Source organism: Herpailurus yagouaroundi, unplaced genomic scaffold, assembly GCF_014898765.1.
Source record: "Herpailurus yagouaroundi ecotype Mexico unplaced genomic scaffold, PumYag 163, whole genome shotgun sequence".
In the NCBI taxonomy this organism is placed as follows: domain Eukaryota; kingdom Metazoa; phylum Chordata; class Mammalia; order Carnivora; family Felidae; genus Herpailurus; species Herpailurus yagouaroundi.
Genome location: NW_024412404.1, coordinates 23357047 through 23377621, shown reverse-complemented (window position 1 = coordinate 23377621; position 20575 = coordinate 23357047). Strand labels below are relative to the sequence as shown.

Genomic DNA, 20575 nt, shown 5'->3' with positions numbered 1-20575 from the left:
CCCCCCCCCCCCCCACCCCGGGAACCTGTCCCTTCCCTGCTCAGCATCCGGAGGTGGAGCTTTCGTCCTTCCTGCATCCGAGGCGCCTGGGGCAGCTGGCTCTCCATCATCAGACCTTCTGTAGAGCCCACCGTCTCCCTGCCAACCTTCTCCACTTCCCTCTAAGACAACGGGTTCCACCCGGGTCTGCGCACCTGCCACACCTTGTCCCTGAAATGCTGACTCTGCTGGAGGTGCAGATGTACATCCACGGAGGGGGGCCCCGGCATCACTGTCACAGGCCCAGATGCCTGCAGGCTCTGCAGGGAATATAAAGCTACAGTTGGTGGAAGGGAACGAACCCTGGGCACCGGGACAGAGCTGCCCTGAGCTCTACAAACTGTCACCATGGAGCCTCCTCCAGGTTGGTGGGGCCTCATCTTCGGACATCTGGACTTTTAAATGGATTGTCTTGAATTGTAATGTTGGCAACTAAGTAACCTGCAGCTAGCTGTCTCTGACTGGCAGGTGCTGGTGGCTAACTCTCAGCGAGCCCTGAATGTGCCAGGTAACGTTCCGGTGCTTTCTGCATGGTGAAGTCACCATTTCTGTCATCACATCTTACAAGTTGGGAAGCAGATGCACAGACAGACTCAGTCACTGGCACCAGATCTCAATTTAATAAGCGGCATTTGAACGCGGACAGCCTGGGTTGCCCTCCCACAAGCGACGTGGCGCTCTCACCCCTTTCTATGTAAGACTCTGAGCCCCGACAGCTGTTTCGATGAGCTTCTGTGTGCATGGTGCGTATACATTATCTTGCTTAAGCTTCACAGCAGCCCCATGGAGGCCTTATGTTCTAGGTCAGGAAGCTCGGTTCAGAGTGAGTGACTTTCCCAAGGTCTCTCGGCCTCTGTCTCAAGGGCTGTGACGGAAACTCGGGTCTGGCTGGCTCCGAAGTCCCAGCTCCTCCCACGCGGCCTGGTTGCTCTCTGAATCCCTCGTGTCCGACCTAGGGCCAGGCCCAACAGAGCCGTCGGGGCAGTCATCGGGCAAGTGTGTGGAGCTTAGCTTCTGAGGCTGCCGGGCAGGATCCCAGGGCAGCCTCGTCACACCGGGCTCGGTCCGGGGTGTCAGGGGTGGGCCTGGGTCTGAGCGGCTCCACGGAGAACCTCACCGGGCTCGGTCCAGCCTGCTTCCCTGAGGTGAGAGGCACTGCCAAATCCCCCTGTGGACCATCTCGCCACCCAGGGCATAGTTGATAGCATTGATCGTGGGCACCGTTTTGGCAACAAGGGCCGGCACCTGCGTGACAGAAAAATTCAGGGAAGAAGCTTCACAGCCTCGGCTCCTCTCCCTGGTCCCACGTGGCGACCCTGGCCCTGCCCAGCCCTTCCCCCCACCCCCACTCCACTGCAGCCACCGGTCCTCTGTCCATGGCTTGATTCTGCAACTCCTAAGGCTTCCTTGACCAGAGGGCGGGTGGTGCATGCAAACGCCCTCCTTCCCGAGCACCAGTCTCAGCCTTGGTCCCAGAGTCCTAAGCAATGTCAAGCAGCAGCCCCGTGTGACCCAGGAGACAAGCAAATTCCCGATGCGTTATGAGTGTTCAAAGGAAGAGAGAAAGAGACTAGCAGAAGGCCATAAAGCAGGAGGGAGAGATGGAGCATGACAGAGACACAGACATGGAGAGAGTTCTAACTTGGGGTGCGGGAGGTGTCTGTACCATTTGCAGCTTGGGGGAGACGGAGCTCACATCCGCGATGGTGGCATATAGGTACAGGAGGGCATAGGGGCCCCAACCGAACAGCAGTGTCCTGGCCGGCAGAGTGGTGTTCACCTGGGGAGAGAGTGTCATGGGAGGGAGGCATTGACTTGCTTCAGGCGACTGCAGCCCCACACGCCTAGGGACCAGGCAGGCACTCAGCAGGGCGGGGCTGTGTGATCAGGCTGTGGGGCCACAAAGACCTCTCTGGCGTGCAAGCTGTGGGACCCTAAGCCTGTCCTCTAAGCTTACTTGACCTCATTTGCCTTGTCTGTAAAATGGCTTGATCATGCTTGACTTACCTGGAGGCAGGGGACTAGGGGACAGATAATGAGTTTCCTTTCTGGTCTGCACTCCTTCTGAGGAACCCCGGGCTCTGGGAGTGTGGATGTGTGAAGGAGGCTCCCCATATGAGCTGCCCCCATACCTCAGTCCCAGAACCAGCTCCCATCAGCCATCAGCAGCTGCAGCCACCTGGTGTGCCAACCTGTCCTGGGTTCAAAGCGGCTTTCCAAGGTGTGAGACACAACCGGGGAGCAGGGCCTGTGTTGCCACCTCTGGCCACAGGGAGGCTGCACGACTTGCGATCGAACTTCAGGAGGAAAGTTGCCTGCTTCCCACACACACTCAGATGTTAAAAAGCTGAAGCTCAATATCAGTGCCTATTTTCTTTTTGACAGCGTCTCCCTTTAAGAAAGGAGGTGACTTAAGTTGAAAGAGGACACTTTGTTTCATGGAATAAAAATATGTTAGTTGGGAGACATTTTTTCTCTTGAATTGCCCCCCATTACAAAAAAGGGGGGGGAAGGGAAGGAAAGGAAACGAAAGGAAAGGAAAGGAACGAAAGGAAAGAAAAAAAGAAAAGAGAAACAGTCCTCCTGGGGCGGGGCCCAGGCGGAGACAGTGTCACTTGGAAACTGCTCTGCTCTTGGCTGAAGTCCCTGGGCCCATGCACAGAGACCTCTGCTGATGCTTCCTGAACTGATGGTTTCAAGTCAAGCCAGAAAAAAGAAAATCGGTGTGGCAGCCCTGTCTCTTGGCCCATTGAACCTCGGATAAACGTGGCAACTTTGAGCACCCAGGCAGCGCTTGGGCGGGCAGTGTGAAGGACAGCCTGGAGGAGGTGAGGGCAGGGGAGCAACAGCCCAGAGCCAGAATCCTGGTCCGCCCTCAGTCCTCCTCCTCCTCCTCCTGCTGACTGGGGGCAACTTAGATCTCTGGCTAAAATCGATTTGTACAGTCCTTTTCCAATTCACAGGGGGAAAAAAAAATCAGGGCAGATTGAGTGTCTCAACAAAGATTGAGTGTTTCTTGTGCACTCTATGACCACTTGGGTCATGGAGTCCCAGACCCGGGTTTGATCCAACTCTGTTATTACTAGTTACGGAGCTTGTGGCTACTTACTTAACAGACTCTCACAGCCTCAATTTTCCACCCTGTGACATAGTGATAACAAAACCTTCCTTTGAGAGGAATCGGATTTTTTTTCTGAAATTTCAGTGCTTGTTAAGGCTCATCTCTAGAGGTTGTCCAGGTGACAAAAGAAAATTGTGGAAAGGGAATATTAATGCAGAGATTCAGAAATGGCCAGGAGAGCTTATTTTGAAGAATTATTTTTCTTGGAAAAATGTGCTTGCGGGTGTGATTTTATGTTGTGGGTAAATTAGACATCTTGGGAGCAATTTAAAAGAAGCTTTTGAAAAACATGTAACTTTGTGCCAACCCTCAAATCCTTGGAAAGAACGAAAGGTGACAGCATGGATGGTGTCCAACAGGGTGACCCGGTTCAAGGTTATGGGGTCTGGTGAGTCCAAGCAGTCCTGACCCTTCCTCCCAGGTTTTGACGATGCCCAGCAATGGGGAGGGTGCATTCCTGCTCTAACCCCCGCAAAGCTCTGAGAAAGCTGAATTTTCTCCTGATCACTGAAAACACAGAAAACCCCTCACTACTGTCTCTCACATCACTCATGTTCCCTGAGAGAGACAAAGAGATTTCTTTTGCTCTGGGAATTGGTCCTTACCTGGAGGTGGCCAGTCTTCCTGAGTTTCTGTTCCATGAGCCGATAGGATATGAATGTGATGAAGAGAGGCACGAAGAAGTTGAAAAAGGCCATGGTAAAGAGGAAGCTGGTGAAATTTCTGCAGGCAGAGTAGGTAGAGGAGTCAGGACCATCTCTCAGGGAAGGCTCATCAGTGTGTGTGCTAGACAGTCACAGGTAGGGAACTGCTCTCATCAGACAAGTGCTCAGAGTATGGTTGTTCCCGGGTCCCAGGTTGACTCCCCTTAGAGACAGGGAGCCACTGGGCCCTCCTTGAACTTGCCTCTAGGAGCCAGAGAGCTGAAATGAGGGAGAGTCCTCCTTTAACTTGCTATTGGGCAGTTCAAGTGCTCAGTCTTGTTCACATTATGTGCCCCAAGCATGGAAAATGGAAAATGTGTTTACCAAATGGAAGATACGTCAATGGACCAAGAGGAAGTATCATTCAAAGAGTGTTCCTGGCAGAGGGATTTGAAAGGGGTCTACAAATAAGAAAGAGACTGGATGCTGTGTCATTGAAGAAAACATTGAAGGATTTCCAGGAGAGCCTGGTGTCCTAGGTAGGGTCATGGGGAGGTGGGAGGGCTGACCAGGAACAGGTGGGAGTCACAAGGAGGTAGATTCTCATTCTGTGAAGGGGAGAAATGTTACCCATTCTGGGTGCTGCCCACTAAGGAGGGGTAGGAGGAAAGGCTGCCAGAGGACTGGACCCTGGCTGGGGAGATATCTGTAGGGAGCACCCTGGAGAGACACTTGGGCCAGACCTAGGGTCCTCAAGTACATTTCACCTGGAAAGACTGTCATCAGGGGCAGATGCTTCATGAGTAAACATAGTAAACATGGAAAGCAGATGAATGCGACATGACCTTAGTAGAAGCAAGAGGGGGGCTGGAGCCCATTGGGCCCTTCCCCAAGGTGTCCCCTAAAGGGTGTAAGCCCTGGTGTCCCCAGAGCCTTGTGGATGGGGCAGTACTAGACATATGCTCCATAATGGTGGAGACCATCGTGCATCAATTTTGTCGCCTAGGACTAGGTCCAAGGGTTGGTTCACAGTAGATGCTCAGGAAATTCCAAGAACTGAACTCTATGCCAAGGAGGTCCCTCCCAGTGCAAAGACATTTTTGAATCTATTGAACAAAGGACATGGCTCACCCTAGAAACTGATCAGTTCAGAGCTGGGACAACTAACCATGAAGAAGATGGCAAAGGGGTCACGGGCTCAGTTGCTGTTGTAACTGACACAGGTCAACAGCTCACTGGGTAATGCCCCTTCTTGGGACAACTCTACACCGCAGCTTGTATAACATGCCCATCACTTGGTCAGTCTTCAGAATGCACTTTCCCCAGTCCCATCGTCCACTTGCAAGTGGATGTCATAACTAAGGAGTTGAGATAGACTGGCAAATGTTGACATTTCCCCACTTGGATTTTCAGCTGTGACACTGTTGTTGAAAGGACTCACAGAAAGGTTCCCAAGGAAGGGAGATTTGTAGCTGCTCCTCCCACCTCACCTGTCCCCCCTGGAGTAGTCCAGGGTGCAGCACGTCCCCAGCGGCTCATAGTCATAGTGGCCCCAGCCCAGGAGGGGCAGTGCTGCCCAGAAGGCAGAAGACAGCCACACACAGATCACCAAGGAGATGGCCGTATTCCAGGCCAGTTGGCTGCCTGAATGGGAGAGAGGAAGAGGATTGAGAGGAGGTAATAGCTAGACAAAATGAAAAACAATGGACTTCATGATCACACAGAATATTCCTAAATCCTGGCTCTGAAGGTTGATAGCTTAGTGCCTCGGGCAAGTTAAAAGTTTATCTGAGCCTCCATTTGCTCCTCCACAAAATGGGAATGATAATCCCTACCTCAGAGGATTGTTATGGAGAATAAAAGAGATAATGGGTGGTGAAGATCTCCTGGCAGACTCTCTTTTCCATCTTTTTTGGGGACAGAAAAGGAGGGAGTAGCAAAGAAGTAGGTGTGTTTTCCAAAACCAACTTAGTAAAGAAGCATAGGTAGTGGTTCAGATGAGGGTTATGAGGGAGGGAGGCAGAAGGCTGGATGTATCACCGTGCTTAGCTGTTACTCAGAAGCAGACCACTGTCTCTGCTTCCAAGATACCCTAAGAGGGCTCTTGACCTGGGGCTTAGGGTCCTATCTCAGTGCCAATAACTATACTTGGTCCCGGCAGCATATTTTGCCATGACCAGTCCCACTGACCTGACCTCCTCCATGTCCCTTCTCTGTGGCAGCCTGATCCAGCCCTTCCCGTCCAGTGCTTCCTCCTGGACCTAGCTTCAGAATGCCTTCCCCAGGTGCCTCCTTATACGGCTTATTTGTCATGTTCTTTTGTAGACAAGACCCCAGAGCAGAAGGCAGTACTCCAGGTGGGGTTTGATCAGCAGAGAACAGATCTACAACCACCCTCATCTTGACACTTTACTTCCATTGATACAGCCCCAGATGCAATTTGCTTGAGTGTCATCCCCTGCTGTGGACTGAATGTTCCCACCAAACTCATATGGGGAAGCCCTCATCCCCGGGAGATGGTATTTGGAGGTGGAGCCTTTGGAAGGTAATTAGGTCATGAGGGTGGAGCCCCCATGATGGGATTATTTCCCTTAAGAGAGAAGACAAAGAGAGATGATCTCTCTTCTCCATGTGATGACTCAGCAAGAAGGCAACTGTCTGCAAGCCGGGAAGATGGCTCTCACTGGAACCCAACTGTGCTGGTGCCCTGATCTCCGACTCCCAGCATCCAGAAATGGTGAGAAATATACTTCTGTTGTTTAAGCATCCAGTATATGGTATTTTGTCATGGCAGCCTGAGCTAAGACGCCCCTCCCCCTAACTGTGGACATAATAATTAATATCTACCATGTCCCATGTGTCGCTTTTTTGGCTTTGGAAACATGACCAAGGTGACCTGCCCAGGGTCACCCAGTATGGAGTAGGTAAGTTCCAACACCCTCCTTTCACCTTCCCTGTTTCCATAGTGCTCCAGGGTGCTTTCCAGCACAGGAAAGGCTTTGCTCTAGGGACTCCTGGATAGGGACTAACTGCTCTATGTTGAGGTGGAGAAGCCTGTTGCTGTCTGAGAAGGTATGCATTGTGTATGTGCACATGTGTGAGTGCATGTATGTGTATGCATGTGCACACACGATGGCCCGAGGGAGCTTTGGGGGCTGGGCTGGGATAGGAGTGGCCCAGGAGGAGCTCCATGGTCAGCTGGGGCAGGTGGGGCTAACCTGCCACTAGAAATGATAAGAACAAAGGCAATTTTTTGGCCTGGAGAGAGGTGTGTGACTTTGCCAAGGGCAGGGGGCTATGTGTGTGTGGTGAGAGCAGATCTGCAGTTTCCAAAGGGGCCATGCCCGATGCTTCGGGCCATGCTGGCCATGGACACCACAGTAGCCCCCATGCCAGGCAGAGCTACAGCTCAGAACTTGGGGCCCAGGAGACAAAGGGAGTGCCCCCCCCCCCCCCCCGGGAGGCATCCAGGCCATACCCAATCCCAGCTCGGCCTCTACTAGCTGTGTGACTTTGGGAAAGCTACTTAACTTCCCTGAGCCTCCGCTTCCCAGTCTGCAAGTTGGGGGTTTACAATGAGGGTTAGCTGAGTCACAGCTCCCCAAAGTATGTTCACATATCCCTGGAGGTGAGTGGGATTCTAGATGGACTGTGGGTGAACATGTTTTTTGTGTGCTAAAATTATAAGAACATCAAAGTTGTCATTTCACAGATATTGTTGAGGATGAAACTAAAGCAGGTGTTTAAATTTTTCAAAGTGAATCACTTTTAAGAAAAAAAAATTGAGTAAATAACAGAGCAGGTGGTACATGGATGTGGCCAATTACGAAGGTGATATTTGACAATACAGTTTGGGAAATCCAGAGCCAGACTAGGCTTCATGACGCCCTGGCATGGCAGAGGCCCTAGGGAAGTGTGAGGTGCAGGGACACATGCCCAGCTACACACACACACACACACACACACACACACACACACACACTGCCTCTCTGCCCCCCAACAGGGCCTGTCTGCAAGAGCATTTTCTGTATCCATGATCTCATCTGATGTCCAAAAACTGGGAGGTTGGTTACAAAAATCTGCTCTTAGTGGAGACTAAGGTTCAGAGAGGACTCCTGACTTGCCTGAGGCTGCATTGAGGGCACAGGCAGCTTTTCCGGCAGGTGCCTCAGCTCCTTTCAAGTCCACTCTCCCAGCCTCCCTCCTTTCCTGAATGCCCACACCACACACTCACAGACAGACACCCACCCACACTCCCCTGGACTGGGTAACACAGTGTAGACCTTTGTCCTGACCACCCTCACTGTGTAGATGTCCCTTCAGTCCAGGAACCCAAAGACGTACGCGAGCAGTAGTGATGATAGCGCCCCCAGGCGATGGCTGCGCTGCTGCAGATGCTGGCCAACGCCGTCACGAAGCCCTGGAAGCCATGAGCCTGGCAGCCGTTGGAGCCATAGGGCCAGCGCCTGTGGGAGACATTGGGACCAGTGACCCATTCCCTCTGTCCCTGCCCTTCTCCCACACCTGCCCCTCAGAAGCTTGGAGGGCACCTTCCTGAATGTTGGCTCAGCTCCCCAGAAGAGGGCTTCATGATCTGTTTTTCCTAGAGGAAACAGCAGCCTCAGAGGTCAAGTCCCGAAGGTGAATGGGTGGAGCCCAGTGCAAACACCCTGGGCTCAGTGTCTTTTTCTGCACCTTGGTAGGACCCAAGGGTCTTTCTGTGTGGCCAGAAGCCTCCAGCATGGGAAATGGAACATCGTAGTCAGGAGGAAAGCCCATGCCTTTATTCTATAGATAGGAAAACTGAGGCTCAGACAGGAAAAGGTACTGAACCAAGGTCAGACAGCAGATGAAGACTAAGCCAGAGGGTAGAGCTGAGGGCTCCAGCTCTTAGCTCCATGGGCCAACCAACCAAAACAGCTTCTGTTGCTCTCCTCCCTAAGCCTGGGAAGGTGCAGGCGGAGATCAGGATAAGGAATTGTCACTGATTCAGACCCCACAGACTGGTCAGCCCTGAGCGTCACACTCAGGTGTGTTCCAGCCTCTATTTGAATGCCTGAAACCAGAGCAGGAATGTTCAGTTCGCTTAAGAAAACAATCTTGGAAACACCTGACACCATACTGAAAGATCATGGTTTGCACATAAGGTTTTAGACACTTGTCAAAATCCTGTTTGCTTTTACGAACACTTAGGTAGGGCTTCCTAGGTGCCATGCATCATTTAAGTTACTTCCACATAATAACAAGTTAATACTTCCAGCTGCTGTATGAGTTAGGCAATAATATTCAACTTCTAGAAGAAGCCAAGAGATAGAAATACTGAAGCCAGGACTCAAATCTGGGCAGCCTGGTTATAGGGTCCATGCTCTTAATCCCTACAGTCATCCAGCTCTGTTGGTGGGGTTTGAGCAACTCTAGAAATCAGCCCTAGTTCTTCAGGGATAGTCTGGAACTCGGATTTAGCCTTATGCTGCCTGCCCACCCTTTCCCCTGCAGTGTTCTATAGGTGGGAAGAATGCCTCTGTCCTGGCTGTCCAACACCCAGCTCAGGCTGGGCCCCCAAGCTCAGGGACTGGGGCAGGGGGTGCTGGTACCGGAGGAGGCTGGATGTGGCTGCCACAAGAGCATTCAGGCTGATCCCACTGTCCGCCAGAGCCAGGCTCAGCACCAGCAGGTGGGTGGGGGTCCGCAGCTCCGGGGTCTTGCAGAAAGCGAGGATGGTGAGGCTATTGAGGCAGAGGCCGGTGAGAGCTGAAAAGAAGGGATGGCTGACGTCAGGGCTGGAGAGGCTGCCTGGGGTCAGAACAGGGGGCCTGGGGTGGATGGAGCCTCAGCAACCTTACTGGTGCAGCTCGTCAGACATCGCTGGCTCTCGGACCCTAAAGGCCATAAGATGTACATCCTGCCCCACCCCAACTCAAAGATAAGGAAGAAACCAATAAGGTACAGCATGATTCATGCTGGAACAGTCACAGTTACCAACAGCTGCTGACACTTGTAGGCTGGGCATGAGGCCGAGCACTTTCTGTGGATCCTCCCATTCAGTCTTCACCTGGATGCTGTCCTCCCCGTGTACAGCTGGGAAGCAGGCTTAGGGACACTAACTAACCTGCCCTAAGCACACAGCTGGTGAGTGGCAGAGCCGGACTCAGACTCAGGTCTGTTTAATTCCAAAATGCCACTCTGAGGCTGTTCAAACAGCAATGTCAGGGAGAGCCTGGGAGAGGTGGGTTGAGGGGAGATCTGGGAGCTTCCTGGAGGAGCAGGCAATGAGGTGAGTCTGAGAGGGTGACCTCAGGCAGACCAGATCTCTAGTTTTAGCCTGGTCACCCACTTGCTGTTCTCTGAACCCTGCCTCCCCACTGAAAGGGAGGAGTTGGGAGAATTCTGTCTTCAAATTTGCGAGTGTTTACTAGGAGAGCAGGGTGTGGAAGAACATTCTAGAAAAAGGGAACAGCATGTGCAAAGATTTAATGTGGTAAAATTTCCAGGTCCATTTAAGGACTGAGAGGGATGCTAGATTGTAGGGTTCCCAGAAGAGAGGAAAAGGGGCAGGGTCCCCAGCCAATGGTGTCCCAAACTTCCAGGACCAGCCTGGTGGCTGCCCCTCCCTCTCCATCATCAGCTCTCAGAGGAAATGGGCTGATTATTTCTCTGGATCTGCTGTGAAAAGGGCCGCATTCCCTAATAACTTAGTCGTGGACTGACCCAGCACCATGATCTCCAGCCCTAACTCTGGCCTCAGGGAGCATCTCAGGGATTCTGGGCTGAGGCAGGCACCTTGTGGCCCCTGGAATGGAAATGCATAGGGCTGGGAACAGAGATGGCGGGAGTAATGTGGAGCTGGAGAGGATGGGGGCAAATGAACTTAAATCCTGAGTGCCTATCTAGGCCAGCGCTTCACACCCATGACCCCATCTAACCTTCACCACCACCCACTTGGGGTCAGAGAACCCAGCTGAACTGGGTTATAGTCACACAAAGAGGAGGTGACAGAGCTGTCTGTCTCCAGAGCCTACCAGAGGCCTGAGCTTATATGAGATTCTTAGCAGGATTTCTGGGGAGTGGATTAAAATTTTTCCCGGCCGGTGGGACATGAAAAGGCCTGAATTCTGGTTCTTGGTCATGTTCTGGGCAGATGTCCTTCACTCCCTGGGCCTTGCTCTCTCTCGTCTCCCAGACCACGGCCTGCATCCTACAGGTGCACCCATCAGAAGCCCCATGGGTGGAGGCACAGAGGAGCAGGGTTTGGGGACCTCTCCTTGTCAGCTCCATGGCTGTGACCTGAGTTCTGGGAGCCCACTGGGTGCCCGCTCCACCCCAGGTCCTTCCTGGCTCACCTTCTACCAGCAGCACCATCCCCACAGCCAGCACCTCCAGCTCCCCGAAGCCGGTGGGCAAGGACCCAGATTCTGCCATGCTCGGCCCTTCTCCCTGCCAGCCTGGCTCTTCTCTGGCGCACCAAAACCAAGCTCCACCTTTTAAAGGGCCATTTCACGTGCTGGCACAAGCAGGTGATTATGCTAGACCTCGGGCTTCTTCTTGCTGCCCCCTGCCCTAAACTGTGCTTTTGGCCCCAAAAGAAGGAACCCATTCACCAGTTGAACAGTGCAGCCTTTGTGAAGCGGGAATGGAAGCCTGTCTCATTCATTTCAGCCCAATCAGGCAGGATTAAAGTCCCGGAATCCAAATGGTGTGTGGCTGAGAGCCAAATTAGAAAAGAGTTGCATAACCAAGGGAAGGGTGGGGAGCAGAAAAGGGGATTTGAGTGGCAGCTGTGCTTGAGACTGGGTCAGGAGCCAGGTCCTTCCATGCGTGTGCTCACAAGCGACTGGGAAAAGGATGATGCTTGGCAGGTCAGCCGTTGTCACAGAAAGAATCCCAACTGGGACTAGAGACTGAGGTCATGTTTCAGAACCTGACATTAACCAGCTATCAGGACTGGGATGGGACCATTGGGGTCTTCTCAGTTTCCTTCTTTGCAATGGAAATATCCTTTCTAAGTCTCAGAAAAATACATCATGGATATGGCCTCCAGGCTGCACTGCCCAACTCCCACAGGGCATTTAACCTATAGGAGCATAAAAATCTCCCAGAGGCATTAGCTTGGGACAGAGGGACTGCTGTCTTAGTGGCCCAGGACCCCGCTAAGAGCTTTGGCTTCTACAATGAGGTCCTGTTATCAAGTTACACTGGCCAATGGTGTAACATTTGGAAACACTAGTCTAGAGTGATTTAACTCCTTTTCTGATAAAGAAACCAAGGCTCAGAGCTCTATCAGCAATATAGTTAATGTTGAGACCCCACTAAGAGCCAGGCACTATGCTAACTGACCTTATGATGACTCCTACAGCAATTCCATGAACTAGATACCATCATCCTTTGCATTTCATGTGAGGGAACAGGCTCAAAGCAGTTTAGAATTGACCTGAGGTCACGTAGTAATTTGTGAGTTCAGCTGAAACAGAAGCCTGGTCTCCTGTCCCCTGGGATCCGGGTCAAGTGGCTCATTCTATTCCCATGCCTTTCCTCCGTTGGACCCCACCCCCATCTAACCAAGCCTAACCACCTCACAGTGCTTGCCCACATCCTCTTGGAAAACTTTCTTGATAAACGGTTACCCCTTTTCCTAATTTCTACCTTGCATTACTGGTTCATACATGTGTCAAGTTTTTTTTCATGCCTGCAAGACTGCAGAAGACTTCAAGGGAGACGGGAAAGCAGGATCGGGCCAGGAATCAAGACCAGAGCTCGGTTAGGCCAAACAGAGATGAGAAGGCATCTCCAACAGAAGGAGGAAAAGGCAGAGATGTGGGAATGGTCCCCCTTTTTGGCTTGGGGAGGAGGAGGGACAGGTGGCAAGCATTGAGAAAACCAATGGATTGGAAGAGAGGAAGAGATGGGAACCAACATTTCCTAGAAGCCAAGATTGTCAAAACTGGCCTGGCACAGAGCTAGGCATTTCATGTGTGCGCTGGGGTCCTAGGTATCTGCCTTGGTCACACCTCACTGGTCTAGGTATGCCTACGTCTATAGGCACCAGGCACTAGGGAACCTTCTGGAAAAGCTGAAGGAGCTAGGTAGGGCATGCTGGACCAGAGAGCAGAGCCTGGGGATCAAACGTATCAAGTATCCGAATCTTTCCAATTCCTTTAAGAGCATGTGACTTTAAGTGCCAGTGAAATTGTGGGCTTACTACTTAGGAGGGAGCTTCTATTACCACAGGCCATCAAAATCTGGGAAACTTGGGTGGTTTAATTTTCATAAACACCCTGATTAGAGTAACATTACTTCCCTTTTTCAAATGAGGAGGATACACAGTCCAAGAGAGACCGTGTAATTTATCCAGGGTCACAGCCTATAAATGGAAGAGCTGGGATTTGAACCCAGGCTGGCCTGGTCCTTGAGCTTGGTCTCTTTCTAGTGTCTTTATCACCTTCATCTCATTGCTTTTCCCCTATAAAACAGTGTCACAGGAGACAATTTCCAATGGCCTTCATCAGAGGCCAGGTCTGTCTTCATCCTCTCTGAGCCCAGGCACCCCGGCAGGGTCCATGTAGCCCACAGCCTAGCTGGCATGAGGCGACTTCGCAGGTGGACAGCCAAGCTGGCCAGTGCAGGAGCCACTTGCCCCTGGGTGGCTGCCCACTTGCCTCACCTTGCCACACCCTGGCCTCTCTGGGTCTGGGGCTGTTGCCACGGAAGAGGATCCTCCACCCTCTCCCTTAGGACTGGTGATTCCAGGAGTAATAAGCGGCTGAGTGCTGTGGCCAGGGCTCCCCTCCCTAATCCCCAGTCTGTCTGTGTTTATCCCATGGCCTCAGGCGGGGGCGGGGGCGGGGGCGGGGGGGGGGGGGCAGCTGATGAGCCAGTGGGCAGCTGCTGGGCTTCCTGGGCTGGGACGACAGAGCAGTCCAGGGACAGGCCCCTGCCTGGGCTACAGAGGAGCCAGGAGCCATGAGGGTGGCAGTGGGCATGCTCTGGCTCCTGGCCCTCTGGGGGCACCCCCCAGCCCACGGCTCCTGCCCCTCTCAATGCAGCTGCAGCCTCCACATCCTGGGTGATGGCAGCAAGGCCAGGTATGTCACCAGGTGTGTGGGATGGGTAGCCCGCCGCTTCCCTCTAGCAGCTTGGCTGGGTTGGGAGGGCTGTATGCAGGGCCCTCAGAACATGGCTGGGTGAGACCTCTATCTTCCAGGCCCTTGAGGCCCAAGTGTCCTAGGGGGCTGATTTGCTTTGCATTGTCTTCCAGCCAGCAGGGCATGGGAAGTACCAAGTCCCTTTCTTTACACGTGGGGGCAGGGGTGGGACACAGTGTGCCCACTCCAGGAGATCCATCCTGAGTCCTCCTCCAGGATCCTGGTGGAGGGAAACCCTCCAAAGGGCATGAGAAGTCTCTCTGTTACCTCTTTCTTTTCCCTTCCTTCCTTCCTTCCTTCCTTCCTTCCTTCCTTCCATTCTATTCCACCATTCTCTCTATATCTCCCTAGCCCCTTTTCTCCCAGGCCTCTTCCATTCTCTTGCCTCAGCTTCTGGGGTTACCCAGTACAGCCCAGGTATTTCTTACCACCCCACCCAGAATGTGACCACCTGCCTCCTCATGTTTTTCCCACTTTGGGGCACCTCTGGCCCATCCCCCAGGAGCCTCGGCCTCAACATATTTCTACAGGCTTTCCAAAAGCCCAGGAGTGCCCATTCCATTGCAAGCAAGCACCCCTATATCCTCAGCCTTTTCTTTGGCTTTCCCCAAGCCCTACCTGAGCTCTGAGAGCACCTCCATCCTCTCCTCCTCCCTTCCATGGGGTGTTCCAAAGCCACTGTGATTTGTGGACCCTTGCTCTCCCACCATGGCCCCCTCTCCTTTTCTCTTTGGCAGTCTTTAGACTATCTTTTCTCTGACATCTTCAACTTATCCACTAATGACCATTGCATTTCCCAACTTGCTTAGGAATTTCAGTCCTTGGCTCAGGGCCTTTCCTACCATCTTTTTAACATTTTAGAATTCCATTCTCCCTTTCTCCCTTGTCTTAGATGGGTGCTGGGAGCCACTGATGATTTCTGATCAGGGCAGCAGTGTTATCAGTGTGACACTTACAATGATCCTGGCAATGGGTGTTGGGTTGATCGGGTGTGAGGGGATGGAAAGAATGGAGAGTCATCCCCCCACCAAAGGATACCCTGTGTGGTCTGAAAAACAAGAACTCCGTTTTTGACCCGAGTCTCTGATGGTCCAATTCATATGGATCATCAGAGGTAAGGATTCTCTCCTCAAGAAAAGCCAGGGCTAAGCCCTGAGCCAGCCAGGAAATAGCCTCTGGCCAAGGACAGTGTGACTAGGGTGATGAGGAGCCTCTCCTGCTACTTACAGAAAGCACAGGGCTGAGAGTCACACAGCATCAGTGACAGACCTGGTCCTAGAACCCACGGCTTTAGTTCTATTTCCAGATCTCTTCTCAACTGGTAATTCTGTCATGGGCAGGGACCAGGGGAGGGCTTGTGATACCAGGTTAGCCTTAAGATAGAAAATAAAATTCCAAGGTCAGTTTCCAGGGCTCTAATGTCAGCCAGTAGCCATCTTTCCTCTGAAGCCAGGGCTCTTACCATCAGTTCCACCTGCCTGACAGTCCCATGACTGATAGGCACCAGCCCATCTGTATGGAGCGTCATATGAGGGCAACGATGCCAGGAAAGGCTATAGGAGGCCCTGAGGTCCCCAATGGCCACAAGCACAGATAGCAAAGTCAGACAGAGGCTTCCTCCTCATCCCAGATGACTTCCTCAGCCCACCTCCAACCAGGGACTGTCAGAGGGTTCCATCCTTACATCGGGATAGCCTGGGTGACCTGCCTATGCTCCACGCTCCCACGATCATGAACTTGTGGGTACTTGTGGATACTGGGGTTTCCTTGGGGGGGCCCAGTCTGGGCACCTGGACAGAAGTGTTCCCACATTCTTTATGCCCAGTTTGCCCCACCAGATGTGCTGTTGGCTCCTGCTGGCTTCTTAGTGGTTTCTTTGATCCCTCCCTTGATAAATTTCAGGGCATGTTTCCGGTCAACTGCCGTCCTCCCTCCTACATCCAGACCTTCCTCTTTGCAACAGTCAAACTTCCATTATCATTGAAAATATCACTGCCCCCAGTGATACCTTCCTTAGCTGGATTGTAAGCTATTGTATAGGGACAGGGGCTATGAGTCTGATATTCTTCTGAATCTCCACAGCACCCATCCCTCAGTAGGGGCGTCCATGTATACCTGAAGAATGTGAGTGGGTGGGAGCCCCTGTGCCACTGACAAGGAAAAGCAAGTCAAGTTCAGCCAGTCAACTCCGAATAGAGTATTCAGGCTGAACTGATGGATGCTGGCAGAGTGTGTGTTACATCAGGAAGGCCTGATGTGAGCAGTACAAAAAGAACAAGGTCCCCTAGCAAAGCAAAACGTGACCACTGCCCCCACCTGCTCCAGTGTGAGTGGAGAAGCCCTCTAGATGAAATAGGCTGCACAAGGGCTGGGTCCCTCTGGTCTAGCCTCCAAGTTTTATCTCCTTGAGAATCTTTCCCTTTTTACCTTATGTGAGTGTGCTGCTCTCTCCGAGATGGCACGTAACACAGCCTTGAACTGTAGGTTCTTGGACAGCAAAGCCTGCTTCTTTTTATCTCTCTATCCTCTGTTTTAGTGCCAAACTTAATAGAACAAAGTTTAGGAGGTCACTGTCTGGGCAGAGGGATCACTGCAAGGAGCTTTGCAGTGCTGGGATGCAGGAATTTTTGATAGTGGTCAATAAATAGCATTGCACGCCTCCAGATGACAGGTCTGCAGAACTGGTACACAGCAGGACCTCACTTAAGCCCTGAAACCACCCCGGGGAGGTGGAGTCTGTTGTGGGAAACTGAGAAAAATAGAAGTTATATAATATACTCAAGGACACACAGCCAGCAAGCAGAGAGCCCAGATATGAATCCAACTGCAGGGGCCAAGTCCTAGCTCTTAAACACCTTAATCACCTCGTGGTCCCTCCGGATCAGGGGAGGCTTGAGGCACCCAGTGAGTGTATGGCTTCGTTTCTGATGACCAAGTTATATATATAATTGTAGGATATGATATTACATATATTATATGTCATATAAATAATATCACAAAAACTGAGGTATAATTTAACAAAGGAACACTTTTAACACATATATGCAGTGCTGCAGTGCTCAAAATGATCTCAAGATTTATGAATACCATTCATTCTTAATGCACTGTAGGTGGTGTGAGTTGTAAGTGGACACAGAGGTCCTTCAGCCAGGGACAGGACCAAATGGCCCTCTGGGACCCCTGCGAAAGGCTCTCAAAGCAAGAACCCCTCAAAGGGGAATCCGGGGTCTGCTCGTCCGCGGCGCCACTCCAGGGCACACCTCAGCCTGGAGCCTGGGTTTGGCGGTCCCGGTTCCCGTGCAGACCGGGAGGCCTCCTGAAGGAAGGTCCGGGAGGGAGCAGGGTAGGATCGCGGACCCGACAAGACCCTCGCTCAAATGTCCCCCATTTCTGTGACCAGGACTGTGGTGTGCAGCGACCCCGACATGACCCTGCCCCCCGCGTCCGTCCCTCCGGACACCTCCAGACTGCGCCTGGAGCGGACGGCCATTCGCAAGGTGCCCGGAGAGGCCTTCAGGCCGCTGGGCCGCCTGGAGCAGCTGTGGCTGCCCTACAACGCCCTCAGCGAGCTCAGCGGCCTCATGCTGAGGGGCCTGCGCCGCCTGCGCGAGCTGCGCCTGCCCGGGAACCGCTTGGCCGCCTTCCCCTGGGCGGCGCTCAGGGACGCCCCCCAGCTGCGGCTGCTGGACCTGCAGGCCAACCGCCTTTCGGCCGTGCCGCCCGAGGCCGCGCGCTTCCTGGGGAACCTCACCTTCCTCGACCTCTCCAGCAACCAGCTGCTGAGGCTCCCGCAAGAGCTGCTGGCCACCTGGGCTCACCTGCAGAACGGGCCCTTCCTTCCCGGCCACCACACCAGGCTGGTGCTAGGTAAGGGGCGGTATCCTTCACTTGGAGCCAGCTTGGGGAGCCTGGGGGTCTTAGGCAAGTTATTACGCCTCTGTGAGTCTTGATTCTTTACCCGAAAAATAGAAATCACGCCTGCCTTCTGGATCTGAGTGAAGACTGAGTGAGAGGCACACACTGGCTGGTTTGTGCAGCTGCCAGTTCAAATCCCAGCGCTGCTTCTTACTAGCTGTGTGTCCCTGGGGTAAATTGCTTAGCTTCTCTGTGCCTTGGTTCCCCTTCTGTAAAGAGAGAATGGCAATAACATCTATCTCAAAAGGTTGGAGTTGCAAGTAAAAGAGTGTTCTTAGCACACAGTAGGTACATGTGGCAGGCACAGTGGTGTGCCACCTGGGTCCCTGTCAAGGTAGAGCTGGCTGCCCAGGTTTTGAGGGCACTGTCAGCAGTGGCCTTCAGCTGCCAGCCCTGTCAGGGACAGCCTTAGCTGCAGAGCAGCCTTGCCCAAAGCCACCCATCCTTTCCGGACACAGCCCCTATCCAAAGACCTGTCAGGTGGGAGTCTAAGGACCCAGCCGCTTGGCATGACTCTGATGGGTTATTTCAGCTCCCGAGTCCCCCAGGGATTCACCAGGTCCACTTCTCAGCTCTGTGTCTCCCTCTTCCTTCCTTCCTTCCTTCCTTCCTTCCTTCCTTCCTTCCTTAATGAACATGCTGCACATGTTCATCTCAGAGTCTGCTTCCAGGAAACCCAACTTCCAACAATCTTCAAAACATGTGAACACCCCCACCCCCTTGACAGTCTCCTCTAAGCACTAGGTACACATACATGGATGGAAGGTGGTCCTAACTCTTTGCTAACTGGTCAGTCCTTACTGACCATCTGCATTAGTGTGGCACTGAAGCTTCCCTAAATTTCTTGCTCCCTCACAGAACTTGACCCTCACCATATCCCAGGGGGTAGATAGTGCAAGTATAATGTCCTTTGTTTTACAGATGAACAAACACAACCTGAGGTTTAGTAAGTAGCGGTCAGAATCATGTCAGATAGACTGATTCTCTTTCCTCTGTCCTGTGAGGGGATGGGGAGTTGTGGCAGAGGGTGGGTGGTGGGGAGTGGGTGGATAGTATCAGAAGAGAGCCCTCCTAGCAGCATGTGCCTGGAACATACCTTGGCTCATATAGGGTCCAGCACCAGGGGCTGGAGCAGTCTCAGAATGGTTTGGGGCAGCTCCTGCCCCAAGGCCCAGGAGAGTCTCTCAACGAGGGAATATTTAGAAGCCTCACTGCCTGCAAACAGGGCAGGGAACAGCAAGCCCCATTCCAGCTCTCTGCAGACTTTCTCATCTGATAAAGGATAATATATAGGATAGTACTCACCGGGAAAAAATTGTTTATTTGAAAATAACACTTAACTGAATGCCCTTTTCAATATATGTATGCTATATAAATTTCATATATATATATATATATATGAAATATCTGATAACTTTACTGCAATGACCATGTCAGGCAGCCAGGGCAAGGGGTATTCACCCAGTATTACAAATAAGGAAAATGAAGTATAAGCGATCTTCCAGGTCATGCAGCCAGGAAAAGGCCCCCTGCGACTCAGTTTCCCAAAGCAGAGTTGAATGGTTATACTAGCTGACCCCCTCTCTTTGATTTCTTCTTGTTTGTAATGAACCAATGTCTTAACAGGTGAACCATCTCTTTTCCTGCCTAAAGCTCATACCTAGCCATGAGGGTGACAGGTGGCATAATTCATTACAGAAAATTAATATTAATTTTAATTACATAACTCACACATGGTTATATGTAAACATTTAAAATATTACAGAAAAAGCTGGAGTGCAGTTGGTTAAGCATCAAACTTCAGCTCAGGTCATGATCTCACAGTCCTGGAGCCTCAGAGCTTGGAGCCTGCATTGGATTCTGTGTCTCCCTCTCTCTCTGCCCCTCCTCTGCTCATGCTCTGTCTCTTTCTGTCTCAAAAATAAATAAAAACATTACAAAAAATTAAAATATTATAGAAAAAGCTAAAGACCCTTTGTTCCCTCTTCTGATCCCGAATCCTTCTCCCCCTTCTAACAGGTAGCCACTGTTACGTTCATTTGCATGTTCTCTTTTTTAATGCATTTGCAGGGGTGCCTGTGTGGCTCAGTCAGTTACGCGTCCAACTCTTGATCTCAACTCAGGTCTTGATCTCAGGGTTGTGAGTTCAAGCCCTGCGCCGGGCTCTGCACTGGGTGTGAAGCCTGCTTAAAAATAATACATTTATGGGGCTCCTGGGTGGCTCAGTCTGTTGAACATCCGACTTCGGCTCAGGTCATGATCTCGCGGTTCGTGAGTTCAAGCCCCACATCGGGCCCTGGTGCTGACAGCTCAGAGCCTGGAGCCTGCTTTGGATTCTGTGTCCCCCTTTCTCACCACCCCACCCCTGCTTGTGCTCTGTCTCTGTCTGTCTTTCAAAAATGAATAAACATTAAAAAATTTTTTTAATAAAAAAATTAAAAATAAAATAAAAAATAATGCATTTAAATACACATACATATATAAACATACATACACATAGAAATTTTATCTGTGTTTTACATAAAGTTTCAGATTGTATATGTCATATTGTTTATATCAACCAGCACTAACTTCTTCACTCAACAATAGGTCTTGGAAATCTTTGTAAGTTGCTATAAATGGATCAGCTTCATTATTTATAAACTACTGCATAATTTTTAATAGTATAGTTATACTACAGTTAATTGAGCCATTCTCCCTTTATTGGCCCCTTAGAT

At 51.6% G+C, this 20575-nt stretch overlaps 2 protein-coding genes across 4 annotated transcripts in view; one reads left to right on the top strand and one right to left on the bottom strand.

Moving 5' to 3' along the window:
* LRIT1 (leucine rich repeat, Ig-like and transmembrane domains 1) overlaps positions 1 to 20575 on the top strand; it is a 53620-nt gene that overhangs the window by 26047 nt on the left and 6998 nt on the right. For 2 of the 3 annotated variants that reach the window (XM_040485597.1, XM_040485595.1), the window contains exons 1-2: positions 13687 to 13883; positions 17344 to 17810. In XM_040485597.1, coding sequence (XP_040341531.1) covers positions 13762 to 13883; positions 17344 to 17810 — 589 coding nt within the window. In that variant the 5' untranslated portion in view covers positions 13687 to 13761. Of the gene's footprint in view, positions 1 to 6400; positions 6542 to 13686; positions 13884 to 17343; positions 17811 to 20575 lie in introns of those variants that run through there. The other variant, XM_040485596.1, reaches the window with a different exon arrangement.
* On the bottom strand, positions 637 to 11271 carry RGR (retinal G protein coupled receptor). Its single transcript, XM_040485603.1, has 7 exons — positions 11145 to 11271; positions 9399 to 9555; positions 8149 to 8270; positions 5295 to 5448; positions 3766 to 3883; positions 1706 to 1819; positions 637 to 1284 (listed from the first exon to the last, which is right to left on the bottom strand). Exons 1-7 carry the CDS (start codon positions 11221 to 11223, stop codon positions 1153 to 1155), a joined length of 876 nt encoding a protein of 291 aa, XP_040341537.1. The 5' UTR covers positions 11224 to 11271; the 3' UTR covers positions 637 to 1152.

Bases quoted from the DNA above. Each gene is read 5' to 3' on its own strand.
- RGR (XM_040485603.1), bottom strand. From the start codon at position 11,223: ATGGCAGAATCTGGGTCCTTGCCCACCGGCTTCGGGGAGCTGGAGGTG. The intron at 8,271-9,398 runs GTACCAGCACCC...TGTCTCCCACAG, and splicing joins GCCACATCCAGCCTCCTCCG to GCGCTGGCCCTATGGCTCCA. The intron at 1,820-3,765 runs GTAAGGACCAAT...CTCTCTCCCCAG, and splicing joins GGAAGACTGGCCACCTCCAG to GTGAACACCACTCTGCCGGC.